Source organism: Nelumbo nucifera, chromosome 6, assembly GCF_055504915.1.
Source record: "Nelumbo nucifera cultivar China Antique chromosome 6, China Antique-T2T, whole genome shotgun sequence".
Taxonomy (NCBI): domain Eukaryota; kingdom Viridiplantae; phylum Streptophyta; class Magnoliopsida; order Proteales; family Nelumbonaceae; genus Nelumbo; species Nelumbo nucifera.
This window is the reverse complement of record NC_142654.1, coordinates 6,102,630-6,127,510: the sequence shown is the minus strand read 5'-3', so window position 1 is coordinate 6,127,510 and position 24,881 is coordinate 6,102,630. Positions and strand designations below refer to the sequence as shown.

General features: G+C 44.7%; 1 protein-coding gene and 1 long non-coding RNA gene across 2 annotated transcripts; one reads left to right on the top strand and one right to left on the bottom strand.

Annotated features, from left to right (window-relative positions):
- Positions 1-12,860: 12,860 nt before the first annotated feature.
- LOC148790578 (uncharacterized) lies at positions 12,861-20,283 on the top strand. The gene is made up of 2 exons (XR_016077789.1): positions 12,861-14,312; positions 19,301-20,283. It is a non-coding gene; the product is annotated as an uncharacterized LOC148790578 (long non-coding RNA).
- Positions 20,064-23,209, bottom strand: LOC104604456 (putative inositol oxygenase). The gene is made up of 11 exons (XM_010268789.3): positions 22,892-23,209; positions 22,648-22,753; positions 21,993-22,074; positions 21,673-21,877; positions 21,345-21,404; positions 21,191-21,243; positions 20,958-21,080; positions 20,766-20,835; positions 20,568-20,646; positions 20,386-20,467; positions 20,064-20,307 (listed from the first exon to the last, which is right to left on the bottom strand). Exons 1-11 carry the CDS (start codon positions 22,920-22,922, stop codon positions 20,281-20,283), a joined length of 918 nt encoding a protein of 305 aa, XP_010267091.1. The 5' UTR covers positions 22,923-23,209; the 3' UTR covers positions 20,064-20,280.
- Between the last annotated feature and the right edge of the window lie 1,672 nt (positions 23,210-24,881).

The following is a 24,881-nucleotide window of genomic DNA, read 5'->3' as shown; positions in this document are numbered from 1 at the left end:
GACATCTTCTTCATTCAGACAGTAGTTAGATATACCCTAACTAGCTCTGTCTATTTTACTTTACCATTTGATTCCGGTCCTTTAATCCATATTGATGTTTTTCTTTTTCTTTTCTTTTCATTTTTCTTTTGTTAATGTGTGCTTCCAGTACTTCACAATCATGTACTATTACTCTTTGGGAATTTATAAGCTGCACCCTTCTGTTATAATTGAAGAATGAATCCTTAATGGCTTCCTTATTCTGAAACCCCCTGGCCCTATTGGATATGCTTCTTTCTTTGTCTTTAAATATTTATGGCTCTTCTTCACTAATGGCAAAAGTTTTTCAGAAACTATGTAGATGTATTTATGATGTGGCGTGATCCGGGCACTCCTAGCTGGCGGCTGACTGGCTCCTCGTTGGCAATGACTGGCACCTGAGAAGATGAAAGGAAGGATTCCTGGGGATTTGCCCGATGGGAATACTCCGATGCTTAAGTTAGTACTGTGTATGGGGAGTAAAGAGAGAAACGAAAGCTAAGAGTGGAGGTCGCGCCTTATCACTATATTCCCGAGATTAGAGGTCTCAAGAGAGCCTTTCTCTTCTGCCCTGGGGGGCTCTTATAGGAGTGCTCTTGCGAGATCGGGCATAACCGCCACTGGGTTCCTGCCACACCCGTTACTTGCCAGGGCTGCGCAGGTGGCCGTTGGGACGTACTCCTTACTCGGGCGAGTGACACATCCCCAAAGTGACAGGCGCGCCTCCGCCTACTGAGAGACGTGGGCGCAAACTGTCGAAAGGACAGAGACTGCGCCGTCAGTTAGGAACGTGGCCCAGTCTGACAAGTACGGCTTATTAACTAGAAGCTTCCTGAGGGAAGCTTGTGCGGCCCGTTCGTGAGCTACTCTGTAACGAACTTTGAATACTTCAGAAGTACCCTTAGTAGAATTGGTCCTCGGAATATCCCTTGAGGTAGCTCGGGGAACTCGGAGCTCGCATTGTGGCGAGCCCCTCCTTTACTTCGCTACCAGGTAGCGGGCTGCTTTATGGGCCTATCACTTAACCGTATCAGAACACGATGCTGAGCTGTCGCTTACGCTGAGTCGGCGTCCACGTGTCGCCATTTCATAGGTCGGGTCAAATCATCCTTCATCAATTGCCCCCCACTCCTCGGGCTAAGAGTGTCGCCTTAGCGCGGGGAGTTTATGAAGCGCGATGGACTGATTTGACCAAAATTCAAAACTTGATTGATTGTCTTCAATAAATGTATTTGCGGGAATCAAGAGATCTTCTGACTTCTCTGACTTTTAGGGTTCCAAAAACGTGCTGAGGTGGCCTTTAATTCCGAATGTCGTGCTACTGCGACTACCTTAATCGCGGAAGACGTGCCGCCAATCGCCTTCGGTTTTTAGAAGGCGTGCGGTCAGGGCGCCCGCGGACCGTTGGATCTGCTTTGATCCGGGCCATCGGTTTGAGAGGGCGAGGGCTATAAATGGGGAGCCCCCCCCTTTGGCCCTACCTTTGTCCGCGCTATCTTGCTTTGGATTCTGAGGTTGCGTAATTCGCTTAGTCTACTCAATTTTGTCAATTCGCTTCATTCCGTCTACTCTGGTGAGTCCCAATCACCGTCAGCCATGTCTGGGTACCCACGCCATACCTACCACAGGGACGATAGCCAAGATGGTGATGCTCCCTCAAGCTTGGGGGGAGCCTGGGAGCATATCCCGGAGGCTCGGGAGGCCTCTGGCAACATGGCGTCCACTTCTAAAGGGAGGGAGCCCGATACCTTTGGCCCTTCTTTAATGACAGCAGAGAGACTCAGGTCTCTAATCCGCTACTTTCGCCTTCCCGGGGACCTGGTTTACAACCTCTCTACTGGCAACTTTCCTTGGGAGCATGGTCCCAATGACAGTGATTTTCTAGGAACAGCTCGAGGCTGGCCTGCATCTTCCCCTGCACCCCTTGATAGTGGAGGTGTTGAACCACTTCAACGTCACCATTGACCAGCTTCACCCTAACGCTGTTCGAAACATGGTTGGGACTATATCCCTATGTCACGAGTACTGCCTCCCCTTGGACCTTGATGTTTTCGCCTCTATCCTTTGTATAAAGAATGCTGCTCCTGGGGTTCCTCCGGAGAGGCGCTTTTACTACCTCTCCCCCCGTCGCGGCTACAAGCTCTTATACGAGCTGCCGAATAAGATTCCCTCCTGGAAGCGGGACTACTTTGTGGTCCGTAACCCCGAGGGGTGGCCCTTTCCCACCTCTTGGAGTTGTGCTATCCAGGACCCGGGGGCCGAGCTGAACCCCGAGATTCGGAAAACGATGCTGTCTTGGGCATCGGTAGGCTTCCTCTGCTCAGACTACTTGGCCGAGGAGAAGCTCGTGCAGGTAGGCTTGAGCCCGGGTAGGTCGGTCTTTTAGGTCGCGTAGCGTCATGTGACTTGTGTACACATGCATTTTGCTTCCTGCTGGACTAATATCTTGTGGTCTTTTGGCAGCCATCATGTCTAGTGCCGATTCGCGCCACCTACTCTCGGGCAGCCAGAGGCACCAGGTGAAGAGGACGCGCCCCGACCGAACTCCTCCTTCGGGAAGCACTGAGTTTGGGTCTGCCGAGCCGGTCCTGCCTTCTCCACCCGAGGTCCCAACGCCCCCTCCTGAGGGGACTAGTGGGATCAACCCTGGGGGAAGCGAGCTCCCTCAGCCGAGGGAGGTGCCCTTTAACCCCCTTCAGCCCTGACCTTACCCTCGATTCCCAGTGGGGAGCTGGGAGGGGGTAAATTATTATATGGTAGCTCATCGGAGGAGTTGGAAGGCAATCACCAACGATGAAACTACTCAGTGGGGAAATATGGAGCCTGGGGATATCTCTGCATTCGCATCTACTCACTGCATGGTGGTAAGTGGCCTTTTTTCCCCTTTTTTCTCTCTTGTTCTGCCCTTTTCCGCGGTCTTCTGATCTTTTGTTTTCGCTGATAGGTAAACTCTACCATCCATGCCATGGCTCTCCAGACACGCATCCATCGCGTCTACGCCCTCGACTAGCGTGCAGCCAACCAAAAGCTCCAGGTCGAGCTTGACCGGATCCGGGGCGAGCTCCATCACACCCGCAAGGGGAGCGAGTCTCAGGAGCTGATCGTTCATGATCAGGAGGCTCAAATCGCTCGACTTACTGAAGAGAGCGCACGCTATAGGGAGGAATCGTCGAGGATGGCGGGAGAGAGGGAGCTCCTCAGGCAACAGGTGCGGGAACTGGAGTCTACTCTTCTGAATCGGACCCGAAACTTTGACCAGATGGTGGAGGCTGAGCGAGAGAAAGCAGTATGGGATTTTAAAGACTCCCAGGAGTTCCATGACCTCCAGGCGGAGTATGGCTCGGGTTCGTACAGCTCAGGGTTCAAGCTTTGCCAGTGGCTGGTTCGGAAGAAGTTCTCCGAACTTAACATCGACGGCATTACCATGAAGGGTCTGTCCCCTGAGACAGCAGACCAAGCGAACGAAGAGGAGCCCGACTCTCCGGAGGGTGAGGAGGCGGATCCTTGAGGTGGCGTTTCTCTTGGCTTCTGTGGCTTCCGGGTGCCGTAAACCCGGTCTTTCACCAGTTTCTTCCTGTTGGGCAGTTGTGCCCCATGATGATCAAACCTTTCCCGAGCTGTTTAGCTCGATTGTTGCACTTTTTATTTTCCTTTACTGCATTTGTTTGTTGTTTTTCTTTTTTTTTTTTTGACAATGAAAGTCTCTCCCCTCTTCTGAGTATGATGAACTCCTTTTATTTTGCTAAAGCGATCTCATCATTTGGGTTATTGAAGTTACCTACCCAAAGTAGGGCTCTTTGTTAGGCGTTCTCCCTATTGGTCACGTTTAGGGCCTCCGTGGCATTACCGCAAATCGATTACTATGTACGTTCGAACTAAGCATTGGTTGGTTATCCCTTAGTTTGACCGACGTATCGAGACGAGCTATGCTTCGTAGGGTTTGAACCCGAGCTGCTTATGCCTTTAATATTTCATACTTTGCCTTCGCTATTGAGGTAGCTATCTTTCTTCACGCCGAGGTATTTGTTAGCTCGGTGTTTTGGCCCTTAGGCTTAGGGAGGGACCCGTAGTCCGCTCTTGGATTCTCCCAAGCCGAAGTGGCGATTGGGGTCTTCTTGTGCCGATGTCATGTTAGCTCGGTGTTTTGGCCCTTAGGCTTTGGGAGTAGCTCGCGGCCTACTCGCTTCTTACAAATAATATTGCCTCAAATTGACAATATTCCATGCTCGAGGTACTTGTTTCCCTTCGAGGGTCTCGAGCTCGTATGTTCCTTCCCCGAGCACTCGTTTCACTCGGTAAGGACCTTCCCAGTTGGACCTGAGTTTGCTAGTGCCGGGTTCAGGTACCATAACTTTACAAAGGGCTAGGTCACCAACGCGGAGGTTCCGCTTCTTGATCCTGGCGTTGTAGTACCGAGCTACTCTCTACTGGTAGGCTGTGGTCCTAATGTACGCGAGGTCCCTCACTTCGTCGAGTAGGTCGAGGTTGGTGCGTAGCTCATCTTCGTTTGTTTGGTCGTTGTATGCTTCCAGGCGCAATGTAGGTACTTTGATCTCCGCGGGGATCATTGCTTCGGTGCCGTAGGTGAGATTGAAAGGTGTTTCTCTCATGGCGGTTTTCTCCGTGGTCCGGTAGGCCCATAGAACACTGGGTAGTTCATTTGCCCACAATCCTTTAGCTCGATCCAGCCGTGCCTTTAGTCCGCGGAGGATGGCTTTGTTCGTGACTTCTGCCTGACCATTTGCCTGAGGGTGCGCGACTGAAGTAAAGTTTTGATGTCCTCGAACTGTTTGCCGTTGTCGGAGATCAATACCCGAGGTAATCCGAAGCGGCATACGATGTTCTTCCAAAAGAAGTTTTGGACGTTTCGGGCTGTTATTGCTACGAGGGGTTCGACTTCTACCCATTTAGTAAAATAGTCCACTGCTACCACTAAGAACTTGCTTCCACCCGTTGCTGGCGGGAATGGCTCGAGTAGATCAATGTCCCACTGTGCAAAAGGCCACGGACTGGTGAGGTATTTGAGGTTGGCAACGGGTTGGTGGTGAACATTGGCGTGTCTCTGGCATTTATCACATTTTCTAACGAGTTCAATGACATCTGCCTTCATCGTTGGCCAGTAATACCCTTGTCGAAGCGCTTTCTGGGCGAGGGCCCTGCCCCCCAAGTGTCCGCTGCACAAACCTTCATGAATGTCGCGGAGTATGAGTTCAGCTTCGGTAAGTCGCAAGCAACACAGGTAGGGGAGCGTGTAGGATCTCCTGTATAGCCGCTCATCTATTATGACATATTTGGTTGCTTGACGTTGCACCCTTCTGGCAGCATTGCGCTCTTCAGGGAGGGTCCCGTGCAACAAGAAGTTCATGAGTGGGTCAATCCAGCTCGACTCTGCTTGAACGACGGGAGCGACCTCCTCTGCCCCCCTGAGAATGTTAGGCCGAGACAGGTCCTCTATGTATACGGTTCTCATGGTGATGTCGCTAGTGCTGGCTAACTTGGACAGAGCATCGGCCTCGGCGTTCTCCGACCTAGGGATCTATCTGATAAAGTGTGACTGGAAGTTGAGCAGGGCCTCTCTGACTTTGGCTAAGTAGGCGACCATGGTTGGCTCGCGAGCTTCATACTCGCCCGTGACCTGGTTGACCACGAGCTGTGAGTCACTGCAGATAATGATGTGCTTGGCTTTTACTTCTCTGGCTAAGGCTAGTCCGGCTATCAACGCATCGTACTCTACATTGTTAGACGCCTCGAACTCGAAGCGTAGCGCATACTCCAGTTTCATGCCGCCTGGGCCATGCAGAACTATTCCGGCACCGCTGCCCTGTTGGTTCGAGGAGCCATCTACGTGAAGGATCCATGGCTCCTCATCCCAGCTCGCGGTTGGCTGAGCTAGGAGAGGTTCCACACTGGCTACTACTTCGTGGGGTTCGGACTCGACCAACCCGGGAGCTTCGGGCTCACCCGAGGTGGGAGCCTCGCGCTCAACCGGCCTGGGAATCTCGGAGCTAAATGTGCATTCGGCTATGAAATCTGCTAAGGCTTGGGCCATAATGGCAGTTCGCGGCTTGTACTGGAGGTCGTACTCGCTGAGCTCAATGGCCTACTTCATCAACCGATCGGAGACCTCGAGCTTAAGCAATACTTGCCTCAGAGGTTTGTCGGTAAGGACGATAACAGTATGAGCTTGGAAGTACGGGCGGAGCTTCCGAGCTGCAATTATCAATGCGTATGCTAGCTTTTCCATCTTTGGGTATCTTGTTTCTGCTCCCTGCAATACTTTACTAACATAATAGATGGGTCGTTGGACCCGATCTACTTCCTTTATTAGTACCGAACTGACCACCTCGTCGCCTGCCGAGAGGTAGAGTTCTAAAACATTGCCCTCGTCGGGCTGGGTTAGGGTCGGCACGCTAGTAAGGTATTCCTTGAGCTCGTTGAATGCGAACTGGCAATCTTGGGTCCACTCGAACCCTTTGCCCTTTATTTCCTTGAAGAACGGCAGGCAGTGGCCCGCCGACTTAGACATGAAACGACTTAGGACGGCTATGCGGCCGTTCAACCTCTGACCCTCCTTTGGTTTCCGGGGTGGTTTCATGTCCAAGATGGCCTTAACCTTATCCGGGTTGGTTTCAATGCCGCGTCGGTTAACGATGTATCCTAGGAACTTACCCGAGGTTACACCGAGCACACACTTGTTTGGATTCAATCTCATATTAAACTTATGCAAAATTTCAAAAACAGAATGTAAGTCTTGTATTAATTCATGTGAGAATTGGGTTTTGACGACCATATCATCTACATAGCATTCTACTTTTCTGCCGATTAACGGTGCAAACAATTTATTTACAAGCCTTTGAAAGGTTGCCCCTGCGTTTTTCAACCTGAAGGGCATAACCTTGTAACAGTACAGACCAAATTCAGTGATGAAGGCAGTCTTTTCTTCGTCTGCCGGGTCCATCTTGATCTGGTTATAGCCCGAGTAGGCGTCCAAGAAACTTAGCAACTCATGCCTTGAGGTCGCGTCCACCAAACGGTCGATTCTGGGGAGCGGGAAGCAGTCTTTTGGGCAAGCCCGGTTCAGGTCGGTGTAGTCGACGCACATGCGCCACTTGCCATTGGCCTTCTTTACCAGGACGGGGTTGGCTACCCAGCTCGGGTATTGGACTTCTCTTATGAAGTCCGTTGCGAGGAGCTTCTCGACTTCCTCGTCGACCGCTTTCCATCGTTCCGGGGCTAGGTTGCGTTTCTTCTGTCTAATGGGCCTAACTACAAGATCAGTGTTCAACTTGTGAGTTATGAGTTCGGGGTCTATGTCAGACATTTCTACCGCGGACCATGCAAAAATATCTAAATTTTGAAGTAAAAAACTTACCAGTTCGGATCATAGGGGCTCCTGGACGGAAGCGCCGATCTGGAGCGTCCGAGCTGGGTCTGCTGTTGAGGTCGGGACCGCGACTGTTTCTTCCGTGGGCGCAGCTCGTTCTTCGCCTTGCTCCATGGGTCGTTCCAGTTCAAGATCACCGGCCACCTTGGTCTTCCCCTTTAGGGCGGCAATGTAGCATTTGTGGGACTCGAGCTGGTCGCCCCGCGCTTCCCCCACACCGAAGTCTGTTGGGAACTTCATAGCCAAGTGGTAGGTGGAGACCACTGCCCGTAGGACGTGAGTGATGGGTCGACCTACTATGGCGTTGTAGGGAGAGGGGGTCTCTACCACTAGGAAGTTGTGTTCGAACCTGACCACGCAAGGCCATGTGCCAATCTCTACAGGTACTGTTATTTTCCCAAGGGGCCGGACTTCTTCTCCGCTGAAGCCTACCAAAGGAGTGTCTGCGGGCTTCAGGTCACTTCTCTGCAACTGGAGCTGGTCAAACGCAACTTTGAAGAGTATGTCGGCAGAGCTGCCCGAGTCGACGAGTATACGCCTAACCTCAAAGTCGTTGATTCTCAGCTTTATTACGAGTGCATCGTCGTGGGGGTAATGGACTCCTCGCGCATCGTCCTCTGTGAAGAAAATTGGCTCTTCCGTTCTCGACCGCTTCGGGGGGTTCTGCTCCTCCCGGGTGACCTCACGAACTGACATCCGAGCTGCCACCAAAGTACAACCCGCGACAATTGAGCTTCCCACTATCATGTGAATGGTCCCCCAAACTGGCCTCTCCTCTAGAGGCTGCCTCTGCGGTTGTTTGGCCGGCCTGCTGCTAGATTCGGGGGTGTCTTTACCGTGCTCCCCTTGCCGACCTGTTCTACTACTGTTATTATTATTATTATTATTATTATTATTATTATTATTATTATTATTATTATTATTATTATTATTATTATTATTATTTTGTACAAAGTTTCTCAAATATCCGCGACGGATGAGCTCCTCTATCTCGTCGCGGAGGTTTTTACAACTCTCGGTACTGTGATCGTGGTCCTTGTGGAAACTGCAATACAAACTCTTATTTCTTTCATTGGGATTCCGCCTCAGACGGGGAGGCCACTTCACGTACGGGGCGTCCTTGATTGCCATCAGAATTTCGGCCCGCTTCGCGTTCAGTGGAGTGTAGTCTGCCCGGTCTAGTGCAGGAGCCCGGAACAACTGACCCAACTTTGCACCCCGGACTATTTCCTTTTTTCTTCGTGTGTCCTCTTGACTGGGAGGTTCCCCTTCTCTCTTCCTTTTTTCGGGTGCGCCCTCACCCTTCTGGTTGATCTCCTCTTCAGTGGCTATGAACTTATCCGCAAGTTTTAGGAACTCGGTTATGGTCGCGGGTTGGTTGACGACCATGTGCCACTTGAACTCCTTGTGCTTCACGCCTTTCTTGGTCGCTGCTAGGCGTACGGTGGGGTCCAGGCGCGGTATCTGCATACAAGCGTCGTTGAACCGCTTGATATAACTTCGGATGGACTCTCCTTCTCTTTGGGCTACGTTGAAGATGCTTTCTTCAGTCCGCGGGCACCGCTTACTGGTGACAAAGAGGGACGTGAAGGCTTGTGCGAACTGCGCCCAACTTCTTATCGATCCAGGCGCCAAGTTCCGGTACCACGTGCGTGCTGCTCCCCTGAAGGTAGTGGAGAAGGCCACACACATGCATGACTCACTGGCTCACGCCAAGTGCATCTGTGACTGAAAGGCGTCTACATGATCATTCAGGTCGAACGACCCGTCATACTTGTCAAGAGGGGGAAGCTTGAAATCCTTGGGCATTGGGATTGCCAAGAGTTCGAAGGACAGGGGGGACGGAACCGAGAGGAGTGGAGCCTTGGCTTCGGCCGAGCCTACCTCTTCTTTGCCCATGAGCTCGAGCAAATCACGGGTGACAGATCGGCGAGCTCGGCGGCGGCGTCTCTGCTTCTTGGTGGGCTCAACGTTAGTGCTGCTCACCTCCGCACTGTCCAGAATGGTTTGCGCTGGGAGCAGCCCGGTCTGCTGGTGATGGCTGCGGACAGAAGGGGCCTGCTTAGAGTCTACTGCCAGGATCTCGAACCGATTTTCGAGGATTGGGGTTCCGAACTTCGACTGTCGGGGCGACGTTGACCTACCTAGCCGGGGTCCCCCTGACCTATCCACCCGCGGCGAGATCGGGGTAGCCGGTCTCTCCCGTCTGCCAAGGGGGGAGGTCTGGTTTTTTGGGGGATTTTGGGGGGCTTATCCTCGGCCGGAGTGCTCGCTCTGGAGGCGAGATCTAGCTTGCTGCGGGGCTAGGTGCTGTGGTTGGAGTTGAGGCTGTTGAAGCTGAGGTGGGGACAGCTGGGGGAACTGTTGCTGGTACTGGTACTGGGAGACCTGGTGTAGCACGTGCTGTTGATAGAGCTGAAGTTGCTGGAACTATTGCATTTGAGCTTGCATGGCCCTCATGCACTGCATCAGGTCCTCCAGCTGGTTCGGGCTGGCCGCTGGGGGCACAACCGAGGGTTCAGTGAGCGTTGTTCTGACTGTAGCGGGGAGTGGGGCGATGATAGGTGCCATTGTGAGAGGCACGTTTAAGCTGGGAATTCCGTCCGCTGAGAGGGGGACGGTGAACTGCCCGATACAGACAGTAGGAGACTGGGGTTGCTCCCTGGAGTTACCCATTTTTATGCTTCGTCCGACGTTGCTAGGGGAAGCCATGAGCGCTGAGTTGTGTTTAAGGAAGAAGAAGTAACTTAGAATTTTAAGGGGAAGGCCTTTTGAAGCGTTTCCCACAGACGGCGCCAAATGATGTGGCGCGATCCGGGCACTCCTAGCTGGCGGCTGACTGGCTCCTTGCTCGCAACTGACTGGCTCCTCGCTGGCAACTGACTGGCTCCTCGCTGGCAACGACCGGCACCTGAGAAGATGAAAGGAAGGATTCCCGGGGATTTGTCCGATGGGAATACTCCGATGCTTAAGTTAGTACTGTGTATGGGGAGTAAAGAGAGAAACGAAAGCTAAGAGTGGAGGTCGCGCCTTATCACTATATTCCCGAGATTAGAGGTCTCAAGAGAGCCTTTCTCTTCTGCCCTGGGGGGCTCTTATAGGAGTGCTCTTGCGAGATCGGGCATAACTGCCACTAGGTTCCTGCCACACCCGTTACTTGCCAGGGCTGCGCAGATGGCCGTTGGGACGTACTCCTTACTTGGGCAAGTGACACATCCCCAAAGTGACAGGCACACCTCCGCCTACTGAGAGACATGGGCGCAGACTGTCGAAAGGACAGGGACTGCGCCGTCAGTTAGGGATGTGGCCCAGTCTGGCAGGTACGGCTTATTAACTAGAAGCTTCTTGAGGGAAGCTTGTGCAGCCCGTTCGCGAGCTACTCTGTAACGAACTTTGAATACTTCAGAAGTACCCTTAGTAGAATTGGTCCTCGGAATATCCCTTGAGGTAGCTCGGGGAACTCGGAGCTCGCATTGTGGCGAGCCCCTCCTTTACCTCACTACCACATAGCGGGCTGCTTTATGGGCCTATCACTTAACCGTATCGGAACACGATGTTGAGCTGTCGCTTACGCTGAGTCGGCGTCCACGTGTCACCATTTCATAGGTCGGGTCAAATCATCCTTCATCAATTTACATATGGAGATTGGAGAAATCTTTAGTTTTCCAGGGAATATTAACTAAGCTATTTGATTATAAATTGATAATGATAAGATTGTGATTGTCAGTAAGGCTTCCACTGGTATAAGGCATCTCAATTCTTCCCTGTGCTTGCCTCTCTTCACAGATGATGGGGTATAGTTTGCTTTCAATGTGATAGGAAGGCATTTATTAAGTGAATTATAAGTTGATGGACTCGAAACCTGTGGATATAGAGCCCAACTTAAGTTATTTTGTTCACTACAATGAGTTGTGATCATTTCAATGTGTCATCTTCCTACTACTGGTTTTGGTTTCCTACCTGCCATAACTAAGTCTGAAATTCTCTACATTACACAGTAAATAATTATTTCTTATTAGATTGTCTTGTCATTGGCATCCTGTTATTTTTCATGACAGCGCTAATAGCGAGCTAGATTTTATTCTCTTCATCCTATATGTGAGTAATGTAACTGAAAAACAGAAAGTGTGACATTCCAATTTCATACCCAATTTGTATGAGGAGTGCTTGCACCTAGTTGATATTTTCCTTTTCATATGCTCCTTTCCTCTTCTGCTGGCAGCTATGCTCATTTGCAGTCACCTGTGTCCCAGATTCAGTTACCTACCAAAATTATAGTTATGGTAATGATATTCTCTAAAGATGCACTAGCAATAATATGGGGTAGTGTGATCCCAATCTACACTTTGATTGCTTCATATTCTCAGTGTACCTACTAGCTGGTCTTCTACTCTGGCTGGTTAAATTTCCTTACCCATATAATGGAACTTAAGAGTTATCCTTGAATTGAAAGTTGAAACAGGAGACATAACAAAGGAGCAGAGTATTCCTGGATGCTTTTGTTGTGGCTTCATTTACATCTCTGAATGTGGGAAATAATAAGATTAACAAGCTCATCACCAATCCACATGCATATTCACAAAAATGGACCCAACACATATGCTGAACTCAGATACACAAACAAATTCTTGTCAACATTGAGCTTAAATATCCATTAGCATCCTAGAGGGGAGTTCATCTCTATAAGACTATTACAGTATTTTCTCTGTTTCCTACGGTGGTTCCAACTTATGCAAATATCTCCCTGTTCAACAAAGCAAAGCTCTTTTGGACCCAAGCCAAAGATATTGATGCTTATCTACTTCAATGGAGTGAAAAATTGAAACATATCTTCTTTCTCATATAAGAAAAATGAATATTTCTTTTCTGAACTCAGATTGCATTGTGAGCACCAGCAAAAATAATTTGGAGAGGCCCATAAACTATTATGAGAAACTCCTTACAAGAGGAAGAAACCAGCTCTTTTCAATTGCCACTTTCCATAGGTCATCTGGAAGCTGCTGTTTTTAGGCAGAGAAGCCAAAGGGAAGTAACAATGTCAAATTGAACATAGATTTATTTACTACTAGGAATTGTGGACAGGCTTGCTTCCTGCATTGGCACTTTCTGATCACATTTTAAAAAGTATAATTGCACAAATGTGGTCTCAGTTATCCTCACTTCCAGATTGCAAACTTATTTATTATTAAAAATTGTGGATAGACTTATTTCCTACATTGACACTTTCTGATCACATTTTAAAAAGTACAATCGCACAAATGTAGTCTCAGTTATCCTCGTGGAAAGGATGGATTTTTCTGAGGCAGCCTCATCATCTCATCATATTGAACTTGCTCATGTATGAATCTATGCTTTGAATGGCCTCAATGGTTGCAAAGTCAACTAGAAAATTGCAACTTTTAGCATAGAAAAGAAAGACTGAAGATAATAGAAAATTAATTCATTTAAAGAAACATGACAGTGGGAGCAACTCAAAATAGACTTCTGGATCCCAAGGTAAACAACTAACTTTGTTCAACATATGAAACATATAAAATCACCATAACAACAAATATATTCTCCCATTTTCTCATCTTGTCCCCTTATTCCACGGAGGTAATTGATTCTTCTTGCACTGGATACTCTCTCAAAGAGCACATATCTTCATTAAGAACTGCAGATAATGATTTATGGAAAAGAGAAAGGAAAAAATAACATGCAGGGAGTTGCTGATGGTTGAATGTAGAGATTTAGTTACGCACATGTAAATTCTGTTGAAACATTTGAGAGCAAGCAACTTGTCATCCCAACATGGGGGGGTGCAAGTTGTCATAAAAGTAAATTACATGCATTTTTATAGTTTAGCATGATTTTTCTCCTAAAAATTTTCTTGCAAAACAAACACTAGAAAGTGGATTTTCTCAGCAAATAAACACATTATAACTAATTGAGAAAATAAAATTTCCTCTTCTCATCCCAACATTTCTCGGTAATTAAACAGACCCTTAAAGATGAAGTTTCCAAACCATATGAGTTTGATTTATCGCATTCTTTTGGATTATTAGGAAATGTAAGGAAAGAAAACACACTCTTCTAGATCCGCCCTCTGGACATGTATACTATATTAAGTGAGAGATCGATTGACCCAACCAAATAGACCAGATCATTAGTTGGGAAAAAAACCCAGATATTGCTGTGTTGGTATTGTGAGAACGCCGTGGAGCAGAGTTTTCTGCGGTTGCAACGACAGCGTCGACAGGGGAGAGAGAGGAGGGTCTTGAGTTACAATGATAATGATCGCCGATTAGAGGGAAGAAATGGAGGGGTGGGTTGCAGAAAGGAGATAGGGAAGAAGAAAGTGGAACGAGAGATGTGGGAGAGAGAGAGAAACGAAAGAGGCAGAGAGGGGTAAGGGCGGGTTAACAAAAATTAATTTTTTTTTGGAGTCCAAACTACCATTAGGACTCTAGACGAGTCCATGTTCTGTGAACTCGTGGAGAAGGACACATTGATGCGCTGGGAGATTCAAAAGTTAACGGCACATTGGACATTACCGGAGATGTCCGGTTGAACCGGACGCAAAAAAAACAATGAACCCGAGTTCACAGTCTCTCTTCCTCATTTCGAACCACATTTCTCACTCCCTCCCATTTTTTGAGATTCTCCTCTACCCAACCCAAGCCCAGCAGCACCAACGCCCTCACTCCACACCGGTGGTTGTGAATGCGGAAGTCACCGATAGCGAGAGCATATCATCCGGCGAGCGCACGGGCTTACTACTAGGAAGAACGGAAAGCATCCTCTAACCACCTCTGCTCTTGGAGGAAATCATCCATCCTTCCCGGAAGGGGCGAGTTTAAGAGAGCTTGCAGAGCGTTCCCGGAAATGGCGGATGCGCCGAAGAACGTCATCTTTGTATAGAGCTTCGGAGGTACGAGAGGGTTTTAGATACAAGTGGGTTGTGACTGGGTCCTTAGTCTCGGGATCTTGTCGATCTCCGGAGTAGTTGATCTTCTCCGACTGTTAGAAAGCCATGTTTCTTGTCGATCCTTTTCTCTCTTGTTGTCTTAATCTTTGTTCTTCATGGTCATGTTTTACTGCATAGGATTGTAAATTTGGATGCATTATTGGCTTGTGTAACTGTTTGTGAGAAATGAAGAATACTAAATTGACTTTTGTTGTTTAATTTGGTCGTTTCTCTTTTATCGCTTGATTACCTTTTAACTTTATTCTCCTGTTTCGGTGGAAACTTATTTGTTTTCTTTCTGTTTGTTGAAATGTGTAAGAGGCAGTAGAATTCTAATTGATCTATGATGGATGCCTTTGATATAGATAGTGAATAGTGAATAGTCAAAGAGAAGATTCTCTATTTACCATCGGATTGCCGTCGGTGAATTTTGCATCCACAAACATCGGTGTACAGTAACATTGTCGGTAGACCTGGCAATTGGGTTGGGTTAAGACACTTCAGGTTGACTTCGGGTGGGGTTGAATTTTGGGTAAGGTTGTCACATGTTAGACCTTAACCCTAAATGTTCGGGTTAGGGTTTGACCCATGGATCAATACGGGTCATCCCAAAAAATAATTGAAATTTAAAAAATAAAGAAAAAATACATGAAAAATGTCAAAATTAAAGGAATTAACCTTAAAATTCCAAATATTAAATAAAAAACTTGAACATTTAACAATTTTTTTTTTGATAAATGAGAGTAGTTTTATTAATTCAAATAACAACAATACAGTCATCCTAGGAGGAGGCACGAGGTGTTACCTCCCCTAGGACTGAACCATAAACACTAAACATACACAAGCCTAAAGCGCAGTTACAAAGTGGCCCAAAACAGATCTCCCTTGACACCCCTTGCTTGGCCAGAGAATCAGCCATTGCATTTGCTGATTTGCTAGCCCACTGAAACCTGATTGACATATTTCTTGTTAGCCATTTAACTTTCTTTAACAGATCCCTGTAGCCCCAACAAGTTGTTTCTGGACTTGTCAATCAGCCCACTACTACTTTGGAATCCCCTTCTACTATCAAATTATTCACTCCAAGATGACTGGCTGTCTGTATACCTTGTACCGCTGCTAGTATCTCTGCCCTTACAGAATCACCAACACCCATTGGTCCTGAAAATAAAGACAACATGTTGCTGTCTTTGTCTCTCAAGATCCCTCCTATTCCGAATGGCCCTGGGTTACCTTGGCAGCTACCATCAAAATTCAATTTTACCACTCCATCCGGTAGGGGTTTCCATTCAGCTTGTGATTTGTTCTTTGTGGAGATTGTAGAATCCAGTGTTGCCCAGCTTCTCCTTAAGTCGTCAAAGGAGTAATTTGCCAAGTGATTTGTTCTTTGTGAAGATTTCATCCACAAGGCTATCCTTGTCATTATGCATTCCTTGATTTCAACAAGATTTCTTTCATTTTCTTGAAATATTCTAGCATTTCTCTCCTCCCATAACGTCCACAAGGTAGCGACTGTGATACATTTCCACATTAGTTTCCCTCTTTTCGTTAATCTCCCTAAGGCAGCAGGAATGAACAACAACTTTACTTCGGAGGGCAAGTTCCACCTGCACCCAAATAGTGAAATAGCGCAGTTCCAAATATTGGCAGCAAAAGAGCATGATATCAGCAAATGGTTACAGTCCTCACCCTCCACTTTACACATAAAGCACCAATTCGGGGACAAATACAAGTAAGGTTTCTTCTTTTGCAAGTTTTCCACCGTATTGATCTTACCCAAATAGGCTTCCCAACAAAACACTACTATTTTAGGAGGAATTAGCCTTAACCAGACCTCTTTAATAGGGAAGACTTGAGAGGAGGGGTTGGAGCAAAGGGCTTTAAAGAAAGAAGCATAAGTGAAGGAGCCAACCGAGGTTAGAAACCAAACCCTTTTATCCGGGTTAGGGGTGTCCAGGCACACCAAGTCTATAAGCAACAAGAGCTCTGCAACACAACGAAGTTCTTCATCCCTTAACCCTTTCGAAACCCAAAATCCCACTTTAAAGCTAAAGGACGAACAGAGGGGGGGGGGGGGAAGAAACCATGAAATGGGTTTCTTTTTAAAGAGGGAGATGGAATAGAGAGAAGGAAATGGTCTTTTAGGGTTGAGTGCTCACCCAAATATCTTCCCAAAAAAGAATGGAGTTTCCAGAACAAGCATCATACTTTACAAATATGAGAAACTTTGGGAGAATGCCAAAAATAGCCTTCCAAAGTGTTGCGAGCAAAGCCCTTCGGGATCCCCCATGTCCCAACTTGATTCAGAACAACCATGGATACTCTTCACTACTTCATGCCACAACCTCTCCCTCTCTAAGGGATACCTCCAAAGCCACTTACCTAAAAGAGCTTCATTTTTACTCACCACATTTCTTAAGCCTAGGCCTCCTTTTTTGCTTTGACTCACCACCTCTCACCTAATCAAGTGATCTTTTTTCTCTTCCCCAAGTTCCCATAAGAAGTCCCTCATCAGTTTTTCCAACCTCTTTGCCTCCCTTTTAGGAATTCTAAAGACTGATAGGAAGTATAAAGGCAAGTTGGATAAAGTTGTTTTAATCAAAGTAATTCTACCCCCCAAGGAAATATAGTTTCTCTTCCAAGCTGCCAATATTTTTTTGAATTTTTCCACCATCGGGTTCCATAACCTACTTTCCTTTGGATTTGTACCCAAGGGAAGTCCTAGGTAGGATAGAGGCCACTGAGACCAAGTGCATTCTAACAAGGCTGTTATAGACTCCATCTCCTTTCTGTTCAAATGTATTCCCACAACACAACTTTTCTCAAAATTTATCTTCAAATTTGAGGCTCTCTCAAAGTGAATTATCAAATCCTTCAGATTCCTTACCTCCATCAGATCACAACCTTCACAAAATATTATTATGTCATCTGTAAATTAAAGATGAGTTATTGAAATTCTATCTCTACATATTCTCCACCCTCTTAAAGATCCGGCCCTATTTGCTTCTGAGAGGAGTCTACTAAAAGCATCAACAACTAAAATAAATAGGAAAAGTGACATGGGATCACCTTGTCTCAGACCCCTACTAGGTGGGAAGACACCATTAACTACCCCATTGATTAGGATGGAGTAATGGCAAGAGGAAAGGCAATTGTTTATCCATTAGCACCATCTATCCCCAAGCCCACACTTCCTTAGCACGAGTAATAAAAATCCCCAATCTACTAGGTCGTAGGCCTTTTCAAGATCTAGTTTAACAATTCAAAGAGTAAACAATAAAGAGTAAAGATTAAATAGTAAAAATTAAAGAGTTAAGCTTCTAGCAATGCATAAATAGTCCCAATTAGACCTGACAATCGAGCCAATGGGTTGACCCATGACCCAACCCAGTTTTTTTCGGGTTGGGTCGGGTCACTCTCAAATTCAGGTAGCTAAATATGAGACCCTAACCCTATTTTTTCAGGTCGGGTAGGGTCAGGTTCGCAGGTTGGCTCAACTTTTTGCCAGGTCTTTGCCGATGGGATGTGGGATGTTTTTGGGTTAGGACTTGGTAGAGGAGGGGAGGAAGAGGGAGTTTGAATGAAATCTTTTGTGTTCGGTTCAATCAGGTTCCAGCTGCTAACGCTAGAAAGTCCGTTAACTAAAGCCCAAAAATCAAATTACAAACGTGGTTGCTTCTTATTGGTGGGTTTACAGAACGCGGACTCGATTAGACTCCACCAGTTTCAAATTCATTTGGGAAGGAGTGACGTGTTCGGTCTTACAGAAAATTTTGTCACTAGGGCTTAGTTTGGAAAGAATACAAATACAAATATGTACAGTACAAATACATGCAAAATGATACAAAATACAAGGTTTTGCCTTCTACATATTTGTATTTGTACTCCTTCCAAAATGAGCCTGGACAGACGATGTGATGTGGGGTCAAGTTCAATGGTATACCTTGTGCATCCTATTGTCCATCATTGCTTTTTTTTCAAGTTTTCCATTTTGTTCTTTCCATCGTGTAACTTATTATCTCCCCTGGCAACTTTAAACCATCGTTGACTCAATGGTTTTGCTTATACCGCTTAGGCAACGTTCTCGCTCAACACCAGTTCTTGCTTATCAGTTGCTCGATGAAATGTCTCAAGTGGACAACTTTGCCAATCCTCTCGGTAGAAGAAAGTAATCAAATGGGCAATTAGGCGTGGCAATTCAGCTGATACATTGTGGAATTGCGGTCAAAGTACTGTGGTGCAAACTCCCGTTATTCCACCTGTTTACCCTTTTTGTATTTCCTTTCCCTCTTCTGTTTAAACTTTAAACTGGACTGATCGACGCTTTCGGCTAATCAAAAAGAAAAAAAAAAGAGCTAGTAACTCCATCAACTTTACTAACAATGATTATTGATTGATTAGCGAAGTCATTCTCATTCAGTCGAGCTCGTGAGTTGAATTAAGTGAGATCTTTAAGTTGAGGATCTCCCTTTCGGATAAGGCCTTCTAGATAGCCGGGATAGGTTTGGTTGACTTGGTTGTCTTGTAACTTTGGCATGCTAAGCTTCGAATGATTTCCACGTGTTACTAGGAGTAGGACATTCCTATCTGTCTATTCTATAATACATGGGGCTTCTTATGATCTTATCTCTCTTGGCTTTCTCAGTTCATAAATGATGTGGCTCTTCCAGTCTTCCCTACCTTCTCTTCAGTCTGTATGAAGATGTGAATATGAAGATCCAATTTCTCTGTGTATTTTAGCGTTTCGAGCCATAATTTCTATTCTTCTTTTTTTAATCTTAACGACTACCATATGAAGCAGTTGTTTATATTTCCATCTGTTGCAGAGTTAAAGCTAAAGTGCCATTTGGCATTATTGTCCACGGGAGGCACTGGCTCAGAAATGCTGAACTCATTATTTGTTACGTCTTTCCATTTGATGCCACGCCTTCACCATTCTGATTTTTCTGCAGGTGGAGATTGGGACTGCAATCCATGTGACCATCTCTCATGCTGTCAAGAATCCAGCAAGATGATAAGAAAACTGCTCAGGTAATTCTGATTTTTCTGCAGGTGGAGATTGGGACTGCAACCCATGTGACCATCTCTCATGCTGCCAAGAATCCAGCAAGATGACAAGAAAGCTGCTCGGGTAACTGGTATGCAATCGTCAAACTTAATTTTGTTTTGGGTTTACCCTACTTTCTCACTCTGAAAGCACACTCTCACAGGTGTGAGATATTAATTCCTTCGGCCTATCGTTATCCCTTTTCCTGGTTGCCTGTTCTTGGTGAGGTATGGTCAAATCCTTAGATGGGATCTATAGTTTAAGAACCTTAGTTTCAACTTTTGTACGATGAAATCATGGTTACAGGCTACTTTCCTTACCCAAAGATCACATCCTTCTACCTAATTAATTACTTGTCCCCGATGAGTTTTTGTTCATAAATATGCTTGATACCACTTTGATTTTTATAGACGGAAAATGTATGCAAGTCAATAACTCTTTTGAGAAAAGTATGAGCTGATACCTTTTATTTTATTTTTAATTTTCAATTTCCAATTTCTCAGTCAGGTATATCCTCAATATGTACTTATGTAGTGACCCTGTTTTCTCAATCAATTTCACTTTTCTACTATAATGCTTGTGATTGTGAAGCTTGTTTATTTTACATTCCTCTCAACCTCTGCAATATCCTCTTGCTTATTGATTTTAATGAAGCATAGAGAGTTGAATAATGTATGAGAAACATTAGAATGATTCTTAAGAAGTAAAGGATACATTTACTGGAACTGCAAATACATTATTATTCCATACAATATTTGACCATATATAGGAGGATGGAAAATCTCTCTGAAAACTGAAATTTTGCTATCCACTCAATCACATAACTGCTGGATGCTAAGTTGGTGTGATGCCTTTCTGTATCCATTATACTTTAAAGCTGAACCTTCACCATCTCAGTTTTGCCGGGAAGTACTGCAATAACATTTCTTTTAGTAAGAAAACATACACAGAGAGAGAGAGAGAGAGAGAGAGAGAGAGAGAGAGAGAGACCTTTTCAATGAGAGACAGATAGTATGGCTTGACCTTCTCAACATCAATTCGGACTTTGCTCTTACTATAAAGGTCATACTTGCTGCACATGCAATGGAAATGTTAAAAAACAATAAAATATAGTAAACCCTGTTAAAAAAAGGTGATGTTAAGAAAATTGGCTTTGGGGACTGGGGTATTACTTGAAAATTTTAAGCCACTTCAGATTCTCAACATCCTCCTCATTCATTAGGTGTTTATATGCATCACACCTATGTAAAGCTGCAAGGCAACCAGTTGCAAATGCTTTCTATTATAATAGGAACACTGATAAGAAAAAGAACATTTTTTTTTTACTTATTCTTGGGAGAATTAGAAGAACAAACAACTTCACTACTTACGGTAAAATGAATGGTATCTAATAATGAAAAGTGCAGCTGAAGGTAAAGTTGTCTTGTTCTCTTTGGCCACCTACACAGAAAACTACAGTTAGCATATATTGTCTTCTTGGGCAAAATGATTATAAGTGAACAAACTGCATTCAAGTCTTGACCTGAGTCATGCAAAGGGTTAAAATGGCATAAAGGGAGTACCAAGTACATATAGTCATCATGTCCCCAGGACATCATTACATTGTCCAGCCCGCATCCCTCTGAGTAAACTCCATACTTAGTGTTGTAGGCAGGATTGTTGTAGTCTGGGTTGTCCTTGAAATACTGTAGCAATACCACAATATTTCAGAAAAATTTATGTCAGCTAGTTGGTTGCATTTGCAACACTAAAACGCCTAAACAGATTTGCTATATGTGCATGTAAGAGTAAGGACCTTGTAATGAACGTTTGACTCATCGAAAGCACACCCAACAGGGAATGTGTCACCTGCAACACATATTCCATTTAGGTAACTTAAAGAAACGGAGATAAACAATTGTACTTGATGATAATAAGCCCATTGAGGGTAAGTGAGATGTGTTTCTTACCTACAACAGCCCATTGAGGAAGAGCCCCAAAGCTAGGATGAAGAAGAACTTTCCCTAAATCTGACATCAATACATTAGTTAATTTCAGTCCTTGGACAAGTTTACACAAAAACAGGGGAAAGAGGACTCAGGGAAGAGTTCAAATCAGCCCCCTACAAGATAGTTTCCCACAACATCCCACAGCACATCCCCGCTGTGTATTGGGAATATCTCCCGATATTATTGTGGGGGACTGATTTCAACTCCTCAGGGAATTTGATGGGGCCTGTTGAACAAGCTCCATTATGAAGCAAGAGTTTAGCCAAGAAATTCGAGTTGGGGCGTATACCATGGATAAGGCCTGTCAAGTGCAGCCAATCTTCATTAGGATAGTCCTTCCTAATAGCCTCAGCTGTCTGCAACAGGTGCTCAATCTGAGGTTCATCCAGGTCTGGATCACTCTCATCAACAAACTCGTTGAGGAGTTCACAACATTCCCATATGCTCATTTCTACCCTGTTTAATTTGCCATATTCTTCCCTCATTTTCCTTACCTGCAATACCCAGAGTTGGTAAAATGGAGTCAAAATTATGACCAAAGGTTATTACTTATTAGACTAGAAGGGAGATGGTGGCAATCGATAAATAATTTCATCAAGGCTTGCTTACAAAGCCAAAAGATTGGTTAATGTGATTCATCCGATAAAACTCCTCCACAGTCTTCTGTCTCTCACTTTCTGCATCATAATCCCTGTTGAGCATATATTATATGTCAGCTTTGTCCAAACAATTAAATATTTCATGAGGTCACTTGTTTGACTCCAACTTACAAATGTATTCCTTTTCACTTTTCTCTTTTGTTCTTATTTGTGTGTATGTGGGTGGGGAGGGTCCGGATCTACTACTAGTTAACATCGCCAGGCATATCACAGTTTTGTAATACCTGTCCTCAATACCGGATCTACTGCTAAAAAGAAATGCAAAAGGAAGAATTGGTGTTTCTTGGGGCTGCAACAGCAGGATATCAGTGTGTTGCTATTGGGCTCTTGGGGTAAGCTAAATCAATTGACCTAAGAGGCCCACTTTGTGTTTATCCAGGCCGAAACACAGTAATGGGCTTAGGAGTTGTACTGAGCTCCGAGCCCCAAGAACGGGAAGACCGAAGAACCACTTATGGACCATAAGTGGTCCAAGGTTTGGTGCACATGTTTCGAGCCGGACCACGTGTCCAAACAATTGCTAATGGTACTGAATTCCACAGAAATCAAGATCCATTTACAATAGAAATCAGCTCAGTATAAGGATTGTAAAACGAGAGACAGACCTAAATGTGTGACCAAATGAATTGGTTTCAGGCGCCACAAAACCACCATCCAAAACCAATTCATTGGCATCACTCGAGGGGATCTTCTTATTCTCTGCCTGAGCTCCTGAAGAAACAAAAACATCTCATCATTATCTATCAAATTCCTAGCAAGATTACAAAAGAGGCAAAAGGGAATGGAAAAGAGCAAGAATAGAAAAGAAGAGAGAGAGAGAGAGAGAGAGAGAGAGCACAGAAAGGATACCAAATTCAGGCTGCTCAATGATAACCGTCATTCTCTCTAGAAAAGATTAGGAAAAAAAAAAAAAAAACAAAGCCCAAGTGCACAACACAAAATGGGGTAGTGAGGGAGATGGGTTGGGATGATTGGAAAGAAGGTATTTATAAGTGGAGTAGAGTCCTTCCTTGAGAATTGGAAAGGTTCTGAGTCCTGGCTTGACAATCCTAGATCCTTTCTAACTATTGTATTACAGGAAAGGACACGGTAGGTTGTTGGCATTTGGGGACTCGAGACCAGAAAACTGCAGCTGGTAGGATGAAGCTATTAGTTGGCATATTAAACTATTAACAATACCGAGATAAGGCACAGCAGAAAAATATTTTCTTACTCTTTCCCCCGAATTCAATATTTTATATTGAAAATGTGTCCGATCTTTTTGATAGAATGACTCAGCTTTACGTGGAGGTCTCATCGTATCACGTTGTGGACGTTTTATAGTCCTGTTGACGCAAGAATACAGCAGGATGTGGGCCTATTTGACGTGGCATCGAGTCAAGACCATGACCTGTCCCAGGCCACATTTGTTTTGGTAAGTGTTTGCTATTTTCTTACGAGTGAAATGGGTCCTTAGCTGTGAGTCCTTGAGTGTAACAGGCAGGAAACAAATATTTCACGGGGAGGACCTAGCAAGGAATTGACGGCTTAGACGGTGCCACGTCATTTACTACGTGTAACAGCTACCTTAAAATATCTTGGAGAAGAGTTATGCGTGTGTCACGACCTACCAAATAATTTGGTTTCTATGTCTGATGTCTTAACCAAATTCTAAAGCCCCTTCTTTTAAGGCCTGCAAATGGTATCGGATTGTTCGCTCTGAATTCGATCCATTTATAATTGGATCAAATATGGATCCATCACTGTCCAATCTGTATAATTGATATTTAGGGTCCCTTTGATTTATAATTGGAATTGAAATCGAAGTTTGTCAATTGGTGAATGATCTATTTTCATAGTTTTTTTTTTTATTTAGACAGGAAATTGAGTGAAAATTTGAATAAGTTGAAATGCAATTTCATCCTCAAGGTAGGAAAAGAGAATGACCATTCCTTCAAATAGGAGTTTGCCATTCCCCGAGGAATGAAAATGGGATTCTGATTCCACTCAACCAAACAATTGGAATCTCTTTGAAGTAAGGCATTTATAAATTTGATCCATTTATAAGTAGATAAAATATCGATCCATCAGTTTAAAAAATGATCCAACATTATCCAATCCGATAAAATTTATTTCGATATGATAAGTTTTATAGAACAAGTTTCTATATGATTTAAGTTATAAACATATGTACTTGAAGATTTATATTGTAATTTGAATTTTATGTTTTTATTAAATTTTCATAGAACAAGTTTCATGCAAATAATTTTAGATTCATTTTGTTCATGATATACTATATAAAAGTCTTTTTTATTTGTTTTATTGATAATACATAATATATTGCTCATATTTAGTTTAATTTATTTATACTAGTATTCAAGATTTGATTATAATTCAAATTCGATATAAATCCAACGGATAAGATCTGATTTGAATTGGATTAAAAAAAAAACAAATTTGGATCTACTAACCTATTCGATTTGACCCATTTACAGCCCTACTTGCTTCATAAGTTGGAAAGAGGTGAGAAATGCCCTGTAACCTAGTTACAAAGTTAAGCTTAAGGACAGAAAAGCAACACGGGGCACAATGATGATTTGGCATAATTTTCTCATGGAAGGAGGACAAAGCTTTTCATATTTTCATAGAAATATTGGAATTAAAGAATGAAAATTTCGTTTCATAAAGTTAATCCATTTATCCATTTATGGCCACAGATATGTACTATCATGATTCAAAAACAAAACCAACCATGTTGTTGAACACCCCCTCTTCTCATATTGCTTTAAATGCCTGATTCAAAGGGGTAATACTCCCTAATTTTTAGGGTACAACTGTACAAGATGTTAACCTATCCCTA

Coding starts and splice junctions, on each gene's coding strand:
- LOC104604456 (XM_010268789.3), bottom strand. CDS start 22,922: ATGACGGTTATCATTGAGCAGCCTGAATTTG. Junction 20,836..20,957: donor ATGATGACTATATGTACTTG/GTACTCCCTTTA, acceptor TTTTCTGTGTAG/GTGGCCAAAGAGAACAAGAC. Junction 20,308..20,385: donor ATCTGTCTCTCATTGAAAAG/GTCTCTCTCTCT, acceptor ATGTTATTGCAG/TACTTCCCGGCAAAACTGAG.